We start from the raw sequence: 13294 nt of genomic DNA on the forward strand, positions 1-13294 counted from the left end.
GAGCTTTGTGGTCGAGCGTATTATAGAGCTGCAGTAGAAATTTTAGATAAAATTTATTTGCAAGGACTTAAATTAACTTTTCTCTGGAGGATTAGCTCCAGGGTTTAAATTCTATCGCTGAGCCAGCAGAAAATCATTTGATCTGTGTCCCTGTAATAAAACCTTAAGAGGGCTGCAAGAACAAGAGCACATTAACATCACATCAGCATTTTCTGATTTGACAGTCAACACAAGCGTCTGTCTGTGGTTTTATTTAGCCTGAAGGGCTTTGCTCAGGGAAACGGTGCAGACAAGATCCAACAATCCAAATACCAGTAACACACCTTTCACTGGCCCAAAGCCTATTATACATCACGAGGATTAAGTGTAAATGCTGGTCTGCAGTACCAACAGGACCACACCTTACTAGTGTTGCCACCCGCTGCTCTCGGGCTTGAATCTCATTTCATGTTACCAAACAGTCGTCCACTGCCTCTGCCAGGTTGCGGAAGGCACGCACCATTTTGTTGCCTCTACACAATGAGTGTTCATCTGACACACCCCACGGTTCAAACACGGCACATTTGGAGTTATTTTTGTTCTCCTTTCAGTATTAAAGATTAACGTGCTCCCAGCCTGTTTCACTCTCTTCCTCTACATCCCGCTTGTTCTCTTTCTGCCAGTGCTAACTCGATTCTTTATTTAGAGCAGGCAGTTGGTGTAGCATGGGCTGGGAGATTGCACACCACAGCGCTGTCAGAACTACTGGATGTAGGTTACTTCAGTCAGACAGGACAGGGAAGCCAGATTCTGGGCCAGGCAGGCAGGCTGATGCATACCACCCCCGGTGTGATCAGGGGCAGGGTTCCCCCGGGGGTTCGGGCGCCTCGTGACTCACGTTCCAAACTTCATCGCTTCATAGGCTCTCAGGGGAGTTTGTCCCGGGGTTGTGGACAAATGAGCCGGGCCTGAGTCTGTTTTTAATATTGTTTCAGATGCTGATTCACGGAAGGCAAGGTCACGCTTGTAAACAGCTAGTTTGTGCAGCATGTTGTTCATATCTGAAAGCTGAAGTGTCTATAGATGGTGAATTAGGTCCCGACATGTTCCTTAGTTTGTCCTTCACATTTTAATAAGGCAGCAGGAGATCGTCTTTTCAGAGATATTTGTTTTCATTCTGGATTTTCCTCCTTTGCACATTCTGCCATAATGAGGGTTGTGCATCTTCCCTCCAGTCTTTGAGTAGGTAGTCATCAACAACTCACTGTGTTTGGGCTGAAGCTCCATCTGTAAAGGTAATGAAGCTCATTAAGGATGTTCTGTCCTCTCTTTGTGAGGTGAAAAGCCTCCAAACCCTCGTACAGTTTCAGTCCTGCAAGCTTTGCAAACCCTGATGGTGTCTGTTCTGTGTCCTGGGGTCTGTCTTCTGGCTCGGACTAATGAGTGAGACATCACAGTGTTGCTCCCTGTCACTATCCCTCTGAGCGCTGACCAGCACATGGGTGGACTGTGACCTGATGTTTCCTACTCGCTGTGAGGGGCTTGTCAACGCAAATGCTTGAGTCACCTTCAATTAATGTAAAAAAGGAACTCAGCATCTTGTTGAGCTTGTTTGCATATGTCTAAGAGCGGACCAGCAGAGAGATCATGATCTAGAAAGAACATGTGCACTTATATCTATGTTGAAGAAAGTCTGTTCACCACGTCCTTTGTCTTCTTCACTTCAGGCCAACAACCGGCACATCGGCGTCATCTCGTCCAGCCACAGGCGCAACACGGCAGCCCCTCGCAGGTGCAGCCAAGAGCTCCCCCGCTGCATCCAAACCCCCCACTCCGAGAACCCCGTCCTCCGCCGCCAAGCCGGCTGCCGCCAAACCAACCTCCTCGACCCCCTCTGGTGGCAAAGCTCCCACATCACAAACATCCAGAAACTCAACCCCTGTGAAGAAAGGTAAAGATGATGTCATAAACATGTATGAGCTGTAAGCATGACAATAAAAATCACGAAAACCTTTTCATCCTTAACCTATAGTCAGTGACATCACTACAGAACGTTTAAGTAATGAGTTCTGGTCTATTGTGGATTATAAAATGCTGTGTTTCAGTTTCATTATGAAACTAGTTAACCATAACCTGTGCTCCGTTCTCCTCCTAGATGTTACCAAACCATCAACCCCACTCAAAAAGGCTGCAGATTCTCCTCTCACCCGCACCCCAATCACTACGAAGAGCGCCAAAACAGAGACCCCCAAAACAGCCTCAAAATCAGACACCCCCACCAAAAAGCCTACAAGTGCCACCACCAAGTCTGTGGACACAAAGACACCCACCCGCCCAAAACCACTAGAGAGTAAGTCCACACCCTACAAACCGCCCGTCTCCAAATCGGCTGGAGCCAAGACCCCCACCCCCAAGAAAACTGTGGGCAGCAGCACCCCGACCCCGGTGAAGCGTGGCCCCAAAGCGACAACAGCTGCCCAACCTGAAATGGAAATTGCCGCCGCTGTAGCGGCTGCTGCCTCTATTGCTACGGCTGCAGCTGCCATCGCCGTGCCAGAGGACCCAGAACCAGAACCGCTCGCTGACGTAGCTGTAGAGCTGACTGCTACAACTCCTGAAGCAGTACAAGAAAAAACCTCAGAGCCCACAGCAGTACCAACCCCAGAACCTGTACGTGAACCAACCCCAGAACCCATTCGAGAACCAACACCAGAACCCGCTCGAGAACCAACACCAGAACCCATACGAGAGGAAACACCTGAGCCTCTTTATGAACCAGTAGAGGTAAAACAACCATCTCCAGAACCCCTTGCAGAACCACTGTCTCAGCTGTCATTAGAGGAAGACCTAGGAGCTGATTCTTTCCATGATCAAGCCTCCAGTGTTCCCGTGTCGGCCCAGATGGACCTTTTCAAATTCCAGGAGTCGGTTCCTTCCTTGGGAACGACTGTCATGTCTCCTCCTTGCTCCCCACCAGGCCCAGTTTCTCCAGTCAGGGAGCCACAGAACGCTTCCTCTGGGCTGGACATGCACTTTCAGTCTAACCCCTGGGACACGAACCAGCACTTGGCCTCGTCTGACTTTGTGTCAGAGAGCACAGTCGGCATGATGAACTTCCAGACTGTAGAGGAGAGGGAGAATAAAGAACGATTCTCACATGAGACGAGGGAGGAAGAGGAGGAGGAGGAGGAGGAAGATGACGACGAAGAGGAGAAGATCATGTTCATGCCTCCCTCCACAGCTACATCTGCAGAGGCCTTTAACATGAAGGCACAAAGTCCCTTGTTCGCTGTCTCGCCCTTGGACGATTTCAGCCCCAGGGACCTGACCTCCCCTCATGAAAAGGAGGAGGCAGTGGAAAAGGCTGATGAAGAGATCAATGAGGATGATGATGAGGAGGAAGAGGATGAAGATGAGGAACAGAGGAGACTAGGCCATCAGCCTTTGTCCTTCACCACTGACATGAGCACTTCTCAGCCCTCTGAGGAGTTCCAGGTCCGCTCCTCAGCCTTCGGCGGCTCGGCGGGCTGGCACGGTGATGACCTCCTGTCCGGGTTGGACTCGGAGGACGTGAGCAGCTGCACCAGCAGCCGGCAGCAGGGAGTCTCTGACCTCAGCAGCACCCAGCACACAGCCATCTTAGAGGGCACCCAGAGCTCGGATGCCATGATCGATTCAAGCCTCCGTGGCTCCGAGGGAGATGGTAATCTCATGGGTTCGCCCAACGTGGAAACCCTGGCCAATGAAGAAGAGGAGGACGAGGATGAAGAGGATGAGCGGGTGGATGATATGGACTTGAGTTCAGAGAGGATAGAGGAGCGCCACAAGGTGTTCCAGCAGCAGGAGCATGATGAGGAGGACGATGAGGATGTAGAGATGCACAGTGAAGGCGTCACAGAGAGCTGTGGAAACGTAGATGAAGATGACTTCAATGAGGAGGAGCATTTAGACAACCTCAATCGCTCTGCTCCCCCCCCCTGCATCCCACCAGCCGCCTCCTGGGGCCAGACCAACCCTTTCGCTGATACCTGGGGTCAACCAGCCTCACTGCTCCCTGTCTCCTCCCCCAGCCCGGTGTCTGACCATGGGGCAGCCGAATCTGAAACCCCAACTCAGTCTCCTGCCCAGACATGTTTTGACGGCAGTGGCCCTTCCTTCGTTTCTCAGCCAGAGGCCCAGCAGCTCCAGTCAGCCCACGAGGAGATGAAGGGCTCCGAGGAGGAACAGGACCTTCTGGCTGGCCCGGCTATGGGCATGTCTAAGAGTGGCACAGGTCTGTCTGCTCACAGTGACACCAGCACGCCAGAGGAACTCCGGGACTACGACAGCAGCTCTGGGGTGGAGTCGCGCTCTGACAAGCAGCACACCCCGGTGCCTGCTTCAGTCCAGCCTGACATGGAGCAGGACCTGGGCATCCACTTGGAGAAAGGTGATGGAGAAGAGGAGGAGGCCGAGACGCTCCCTGCCGACGAGGTCCTAGGAACCGGACCCCCAACTGCCCCAGCATCGGCCCCTTCTTCCCCCTCCACCTCGGGAGACGAGGCCAGTGATACTGAGGGTGAGATGCAGATCAACGACCCAGACGCACCGATGATGATGGATGAGAGTGCTGGATTTGAAAGCCCCACTCCAACCGGTAATCTGCCAGCTCTCGACGAAGATGAGGAGGCAGCAGCCGCTGGAGACTGCGAAGAGGACGGGGGCGGGGCCACTCCCCAGTCGGCCCACTCTGTGGCGTCTTATGGCTTCGACTGCACCACGTCCAACTCCAACGCCCACTCGATGGCCGAGAGCTGCGGAAAGAGCCCGGGGATCTTCTCCCTGGAGAACGAGGAGCAGCTGCCCGAGGAGGCCAAGGACCCGTCCTTCATCAAGGAGCTGACCCTGCCATCGGCGGCCGCCACTGCCTACACAGACGACCTGCTGGGTCGACCTGTGGACCTGATGCCACTGGGCCTTCCTGGAGGAATGGCGCCCAGCCTAGACGAGCACCACTACATGCTGGGTGGAAAGGTTGGCGCAGACCACCTCGGGGGGGTCGATCCACTGGGGTCCAGTCGCCACTTCGGGGCCCAGGAGTCCGGTGACACCGACGATAGCCAGCCACCGTACTACTCTACCATTTGTGATAAGACTGATAGTTTTCTTGCAGGTAACGTATAAGTCCCTGCTATTACCCCTGGAATGCACCTTTTCCCCACAACCCTCCCCTTACCTGTTGTCTGTTTTCTCTCCAGTTGAGTTAGATGGCTTAGAAGGAGAAACAGAGGAGAGCCAGATTGTAGGAAATGATTTTAAAAAATCAAAAGAGCGGAGATGAGGAAAAATGACTGTAGCAAACTTTAAGTGAAGCCTCCCTCTTTCATACTGTTATGATTCTGGTTATGAGTGTCTGGCTTAAACTCCTTTCTGTACAATAGCTACTACCATTTTCTAGTAGAATGTTCTTTTTAAGTAACACTGCATATCCTGTAGCCCCCGATGGGGTATGGACTGATTGGTCCAATGTGACTGAGCGTTTAAACCGAAAAGAAAAAAAAATAATTGATGGAATGAAATGGACTCATTGTGTATTTATCCTACTGTTTTTACCGAACAAATGTCAATGACTTTTTTTTTTGGTTATTTTTGTTTTGTATTTGCTTATTTGTTGTTTTTTTGTTTTGTTCCGTTCTGTTGAAACCGGGAGCCTGAGCTGCGAAACAGGGTTTTACGATTATCGAGGGAACTGAGGCGTCAACTCTCGACTCTTTGTAGTTCATCAAAGCCAATCGGCACCGGTCTACCCGGCGGAGTTGGCGCCGACGTTTCCTCGATAAGCGCAGATTCCTCCTCGCGGTGCAGACCCCGGGTCCTCCCTACCCTGTGTACACACGCTTCATGTTCAACAGCACCATAGTGATAGTCACATGCTACTTTTTTCAAGTTTGTGTTCCTGTTTCAAGACTTTTAGCTTTTCAAAATAAAAGGCTAGTTATTAACAGGGCTGCCAGCCCGTGCAGATGTGTTAGTCATGGGAGTGTTAGATTGCAGTTGGTGAAGTTTTTTAATGTGTGCGTCAGGAGGTGGTTAAGGTATAACGTGCAGTCACGTACAGTTTGTGTTTCAGGCTTTTGGTTTTTACGTGGCTTCTCTTGCGGCCTCAGTTAGCGGATCTAACAACTAGCCCATTATTTGTGATGAGACCGTGCATTGTCCAACACAGCTTTACATTCGCTGAGAGGTTTCTCCTAGTCAGCGTTTGGTTTACTATTTCAACAGTATATTGCATGTTTAACTAACAAAGAGACTGTGTACTACCTTGAATTTGAAACAATTCTACACTAGACATGTTCATCAGTGAATGGTTCACACTAGGTTATCTTTCAAAATTCCATTAAAACATCCTTGCAAGGCATTTTGTTCCTGTTTCTTATTTCCCCTGTGGCTCCAGCATGAACTTACTGTCCTTGTGTTTGAATCGCTGTGTACTCGTGTGTCTACACAACTGATCCCCCGTGGTTCCTCCTCATTATTCACCATGGGAATAACTGGTAAACAGGAAGTGATGCAACATTGTACAACGATGTTGTATCTCAAATGGAATTTTGGTCAAAGTCAATGAGGCGATGGCGTCCCGGTGCCGTGTTCTACTCCAGCATGCTTTGTGCGTCCAAGACGTACTCACGGATTCAGATTCAACACAAAGCTGAACAACATGACACTGAAAACACACGTTCAGTCAGTGAGGCTCATGTGAAGATGCCCTGTGGAAGTTTTTTATGACCAGACAAATGTGTACTCTGTATATTTGAGGTATATTTGCAAAACCGAATATTTTAAATGATTAATTGTTAACATTCACGTTGGCCTTTCCAACATCGTTAATCTCTAGCAACATATTCTACATCTGAATCTGAAGAATCTGGAGTTGAGGGACCAGATTTTGTACAAAAGGTCCCACAGTTTGTTTAGGGTGGAGAAACTCGTGTGATCAAACAGTTCAGAGTGTAAACAGAGAGGAAGACAGAGAGTGGACCTCTTTTCTTCTGTCTGCACTGAAAGACCCAAAGTTCTGGCCGTTGCTCCCAGAGGCTTGTTCTGCGCCAGACGAGTGGCTCCAAGATTTCCACATTCTTGGCGCAGTGTGGTGTAAAACCAGCAGCCGACATTACAAAAACAAGACAGGGGCCCGCTTTACAAACTGTTCCCCCCCTCTAGTGGTCAAAGACTTCACAGGGAATCTCTAACACACCTTTCTCTCTTTGAGATTTGTCTGCACACATGATCATAACGAGGTGAAACGTGCTCAGATCTGTAAAGTTCCACCGACATGCACACAAACATCCTGCAACATCTCCTCTCTGTCGCATCCATGCATCCCAATGTTGACCAAAGAAGAACAAACACCCTCTCCCTCTCGTACCTGCCTGCTCCTCTTCATCAAAACCCTCGAATAGAAACACACCTGACCTCTCACACACACACACAGACACACACACCCCTGTACCTGAATCTCCTCCTATCATGCAGCTTTGATGGTGAATGAATTCCTGAGACTGTGTGAGCCCTGATTTCAGGTTTCCGTTTTGGGACATTGGACAATATGAAGTTTAATAGAGGCGCCCAAAATAAAATGAATCAGCTTCAGAACTTTCAGTTAAACAAAGCGTACAATACATTAACACAAGTTCAGTCTGTTCTGTGTGATGTTTGTGTTGAGTTTGATTCCCTGTGTTCATTTGTCTCTTCAAGTACATGTTGTCTCTTCTGTACTGTGTCTTTACGACTTCTGTCCTGCACGATAACCTCAGTATTCTTCTACCTTCAAGGGGATGTGCTGTAGTTTACATTATTAAATAGATTTACAGTAATACATATTTTTCTAACGGAAATGCAACTTCAGAGAGAAAACACCTTGCACCTTATGCTGTGTTCCTGTTTCCTGGTTTGTTGCTACAGTTCCTGTGTCATGAATGTCACTTTATTTTTGAGGACCCCCCCCCCCCCCCTTTCTTTTTGCGTTCTACCTTCTTCGCCCTCTTGTCAGATGTCTCCTGAACCCTGCTCCTCCTGGCCCTTGTTGTTGTTCCACCCTGTTGATGCATGCATCTCCACTGGATGCAACAAGTGATCTTGACTGTCTCACAGGAGACGAGAAGAGAGAAGAGGCGGATGGAGCCCACTCCCAGGAAGACAACGAGAACCAGAACCACACGACCCCCGGCTCTATAGCCAACGGCCACTACTTGGCTTTGGTCCCAGGAAACAGGAGACCCATCGATCCGAGTCTTGCGGCACATTTTGCCAACATTGCGCCCCCTCCTCCTTTGATAGAGACCAGTGGAGCTGCTGGTGGAGAGCAGCTGAAGAGGCTGGAGGAGCACCAACTGAAGCTGAGGGAGATGCAGCACCGGCAGGAGCAGGAGAGGCAGAAGAGGCAGTGGCTGGACCAGCAGAGGCAGCTGGAGATGCAACGCAAGGAGCTCCTGCAGCTGCAGCTCCAGCAGCAGCAGCAGGAGCACCGCCAGCGCAGGCAGGTTCTCCAGTGGCAGCTGGAGCTGGAGCAGCAGTACCGCATGCAGCAGAAACACGTCCAGCAGCAGCAGCAGCTGAGGAGGAGCCCGACCGGGGTCATGCTCTCCCCGTCCTCAGGCCTCTGCACCATCTATGAGGCCATGGAGACCAGCGACGAGGAGGACGAGGCCAGAGGAGACAACCGGAACAAACAAGCGGTGGGGAGGGGCCCCCCCTCCGCCCAGGAGTTCAACAGGCAGCTGCGTCCTGTGCCTCCACAGGAACTGGAGTGGAACAAGAAGGTGGACATGGTGCAGCAGCTCATCAACCAGACCTTGATGCTGTCCGGGGACGGAGGCTGCCCACCTCTCCTCCTCCTCCCCGTTGGGGCCGGGGGCACCCTGAGCCCCCTGGAGAGCAGCATGTGGCCCAACATGCTGCCGCAGTTCAGCCCCCCCGTCGCTACAGTCACCTCCGTCAGCAGCTACTCCCCAGACAGTCAGGGCAGCTCCCCCCCTGGAGACTGGACAGTGGTGGAGGTGGAGACTCAACACTGAGGAAACGACAGGTCCATCGATCACAGAACATTTAGAGAAATGTGCTTATTGGCTCTCTGGTGGAGAACTGGATGAGAAGATTGATTCCACTCAGCATGGACTAGTCATGCAGCTCGTTAGCATGTACATATATACTGGCCACCCCCCCTAACACACATAAAACACAAACAGTAACTTGTACAGTTTTGTTTTCATAGTGATGAAGTCCTTATGAAACCACATTTAAATTCACTAGATCTGGATTTTGATTTGGATCTGCACCAAATTGCACAAACTCTTAAATAACAGTCCCCAAACAATTGTTCTCTAAGAAATCAATGAAAATGTAGAAGAATTGTTTAAACGTTAAACAACCTGAAAAGAAAACACAACGTCCAAGGAACTAACACCTTGTTTCCTTCAGATCCACAGTAGCTGATTCTTGATTTCCAGTCGTTATGCTAAGCTAACAGCCAGATGTGGGCGAGTGATCGATTCTCTCACCCAAGTCTCCACCGGAGAACCAGCCAATCAGCACATCTCCCTAAATGATGACCTGTCCCTTTAATCATGGAAATGAAATACTACAGCCAAGACTGAAACTAGTGACCGATTTGTGTCTGTACTGAAAACAACACATCACACAGAGCAGTCGGATCTGAAGGCACTTTACAGAATGAGAGAGGTGATGTGGTTGTAGAGCGATCATCACGTGACCACACAGACATTATTATTATTATTGTTATTATTGCTTCTATGTTTTCACCCTTCACACTGAAGATCACACGTCACCCCCCCTCTCACACGAGGGATCTGACGATGCTATGACAAATTGCACTTGTTGTTTCTTCTGTTTTTCTGTCCGGGCCCATGTGTTGACACAGGTAAGTGGCCCAGTTGTATAACATGTTTCAAACATGTGTGTTTGTGTTGTGATGAACCCTGATGGGAAGATGCTGCTGCTGCTGCTATATAGCCTCACCCCTCCATCCCCCCTCCCTGCCTCCCTCACCCGCTCACATCACCCAGTCAATAGATGGGACTTCTCCTGGTCTGGACTTAATAGAGCCGTCAGTCATGGAAGAAGAGGGGTCGGGGGGATAAGAGGGAGAAGAGGGCCCTCCTTGTTGTGCTGTGAAGGGGGCAGGGAGATGGGAGGGGGGTGCTGGACTGGGGGGGTCGAGGGTGCTGGTCGGGGGGGGGGAGGGGGTTGTTGTCGTCCCCCTCACATTCCAAAGTTGTAACCTCATTTCCTGGGTGGGCCTGTATTCAGGGAGTCTCCGGGGTTACTGGGTGATGTCATCGGAGGGTGAGACAATGTGCTGCTCTGGATGGGTGAGGGTGTTCAGGAGGGGGGGGCGGGGGGGCTCGTCATACTTCATATGTGTTCACTATCGTCATATACAACAATTAAGAGCTTCCACATTTATATACACTGTGATTTGTGCAATATATCAGAACAACAGGTGATTAGAACATATCAGGAAATCATCGTATATCAATAACTGATTTGATGTGTGTGTGTCTGTCTGTGTGTGAGTGTGTCTGTATGTCTGTCTGTGTGTGTGTGTGTGCGCCTGTGTGTGTCTGTGTGTGTGTGCGCCTGTGTGTGTCTGTGTGTATGTGTGTCTGTGTGCGTGTAGACAGAGAAAGCACCTGTTTCTCTTTGTGTCTGAACAGTCGAGGTGTGGCTGAGATTGTATGAAAATAACATCTAACAACAGTGCCCCCTGTTGGTCGAATCTCTCCCCTGTACTCTCATATCAGTAACGTGCACGTTTTTATATGAATCAAGAGAATCCCTATTTAATATTTATGCCATTTGAAAGCAGCGTGTACATATATATAGTTTTCTACCTGGTTTATACTGCAGCCACGTTGTATGCATGTTCTATCACATTGTGTTTGTGTGACCAGCTGCTACAGCATCAGACTCTCCTGAGGTTAAACCTTGTGTGTGCAAGCACAGCTTATAGCAACAACTCTGCATGCGATTATAATTATAACTATTAACCTATGTTTAGTTGGTATATTAAACTCTTGTGTAACTTTTCATTCATTTTCATATCATACAAATAATATTGTGTCTGAATTATTCATATTTTGTCTTATGAATGTTTTACCATCTTCATCCGTTTTACTGCAGCAGCTCCTGTTGTGGTGTCGTTGTGTTTTTACCAGTTTTTAGAAAGAAATGTGACAAATCTCTGCTGCGCTCCAAAAATAAAAGGATGTGAAATCTGTTGTGTTGCTGTTTGTCCGATTGAATAAAATGCTAATTGATGGAATAAGAGAAAGAGAAAGAACACGTGAAGCATCGGTGATACTGAAGTGTTGTCTCCTCCACCAGGAGATCCATTAAAAACCTCAGGTCCAGTGACTGATCATCATTAGTTCATCATGTTTCACTTCACGTCAGTCGTCTCAGATCCAATCAGGCTGCAGCTAACTGACCCTGAATCAGTTCTGATGTGTCTCCGTTCAGATGAAGCCTCAGTGGAGTCGACATTATGGGGTCAGAGGTCAATAAAACACTGAATCTCATGAATCCACAAGAGACAAATGACCTCAATCATGATAATATTGATTTTGTTGATAGTGTTAAAGGGGCCGGGGGGGGGGGGGGGGGGGCTGATAGAGGCACTAACCTCATCATCAATATTGGATAATAAAATGTAATCATGTTAAAGATGCAACATCATCAAACATCTAAACGCTGACCCTGGAGGGAGGTGTGTTAAAGGGCTGCAGCTCCCCCTATTGGCGCGGAGCTGTTACTGCATCCGTCCATTGTCTTCTGGTTATGTTCAGATGATTAAATGATGTTTGCAGCTGAAACCAGGTGAACCGGACAGGAGGTGAGGTTCGTCCTGAGCAGGTTCACCAGAGACTCATAAGAGGAACACACAGAGAGAGAGAGACACAACCATTCAGAGTCCCAGGAACCTGCAGGTCTCTGGACTGTGGGAGGAACCTGGAGAACCAGAGAACACACACACAGGGAGAACTTGAGAACAGGAACCAAGAACCTTCTTGTTGTGACAGTGCTGACCACGGTACCGCTGTACCACTACACATACATTTTAATATTCTTAAAAACATTTAACCTCTTTTTAACCATCACATCTTTATTGTATCTGCATTTTAAAAGATTAAGCTATTGCAGATCTACTTGTTTAAAAGAAACATCTCATTATTAAAAAAAACACAGTGTTTAGCAGGCCCACGGGTGTACTTCCAAAATATTGGATGAAACAAATCATTAAAAAAAAATTCATAGGTTTTACAGAAACATTTTGAGAGGTGAAAAGCAGTGGGCCTCTTTTTGATTAAATATATGTTTTAATGTTTAAATCCTTTATGTTTTCTGATGCACTGAAGGTAATTCAGTGGGTTAAATTTAGATGTCTCGGATCTCTGTAACTTCCTGAAAGCAGGTTTGCTGATTTAACACATAATTCATATGAGGTTAATGACTTCCTCTCAGTTTAAACCCTGACCTTCTCTACCCTGAACCTTAATGACAAACACTGTCTGAGTTCTGCAAACAGCTCTGTGGCTGTTTACTTCATCGACAGTGTGATGAATGGGTGTTTGTGGGTGAGGGGGGGGGGGGGTCTCTCCCAGCACATGCCTCCATCACATCTGTGAGAAGCCCTGGAGATACAGTGGTGATACTGTTGCTGCAGAACTAGATCCTCCCTGATGCAATGAGTCCTTTCATTCATTCATTCATGTGTGTGCAGTTCATGTTGGATTTCATCTGTGACTCTGCAGAACAGAACAGATACAGGAGTCAGAGCAAAATGAATTAATATACATCAACCACCGGGGCAGTGTGTGTGTGTGGGTGGGTGTGTGGGGGGGGGTGCTCATCCTGCTGAAGTGCTCTTGAACACCTCATCTCAGAAGACACACTGTTCATTGTGTCTTCATCTCACCAGGAAGCTGCATCTTCATTGAACACAGTGAATCTACAGGATGGATAAAGTGTGGATGTGGATCAACAGGTCTCAGACTGGGGATTCTCTTCAGCTGCTGGTTTCCTGTACAACGCCATAGCACCAGCACAGGAAGTGGTGCATCGGCTTCAACATAAAAGCGTGCATCCTTCCTGCCAAATAAACGAAAGGGCTTTGTCAGTTGTCACGGCACAAATTATTCTGATAATTCATATCAAACATCTGGAGAGGTCAAGTACCTATGAGTGGGTCAGTGAGGTTCTGGTGCAACGATGAGCCGGATCTTCAGAACTCAGCTGTCGGACTTTTAAACTAATCCCA

General features: G+C 48.6%; 1 protein-coding gene across 1 annotated transcript in view; it reads left to right on the forward strand.

The window, feature by feature from the left end:
- The window catches only part of prr36b (proline rich 36b), a 29071-nt gene extending 22695 nt beyond the window's left edge, over positions 1–6376 (forward strand). The window contains exons 4-5 of the mRNA XM_062408447.1: positions 1707–1930; positions 2135–6376. Coding sequence (XP_062264431.1) covers positions 1707–1930; positions 2135–5142 — 3232 coding nt within the window. The 3' untranslated portion in view covers positions 5143–6376. The remainder of the gene's footprint in view (positions 1–1706; positions 1931–2134) is intronic.
- Positions 6377–13294: the final 6918 nt, after the last annotated feature.

The sequence above is a fragment of the Platichthys flesus genome, chromosome 16 (assembly GCF_949316205.1).
Source record: "Platichthys flesus chromosome 16, fPlaFle2.1, whole genome shotgun sequence".
NCBI lineage: Eukaryota > Metazoa > Chordata > Actinopteri > Pleuronectiformes > Pleuronectidae > Platichthys > Platichthys flesus.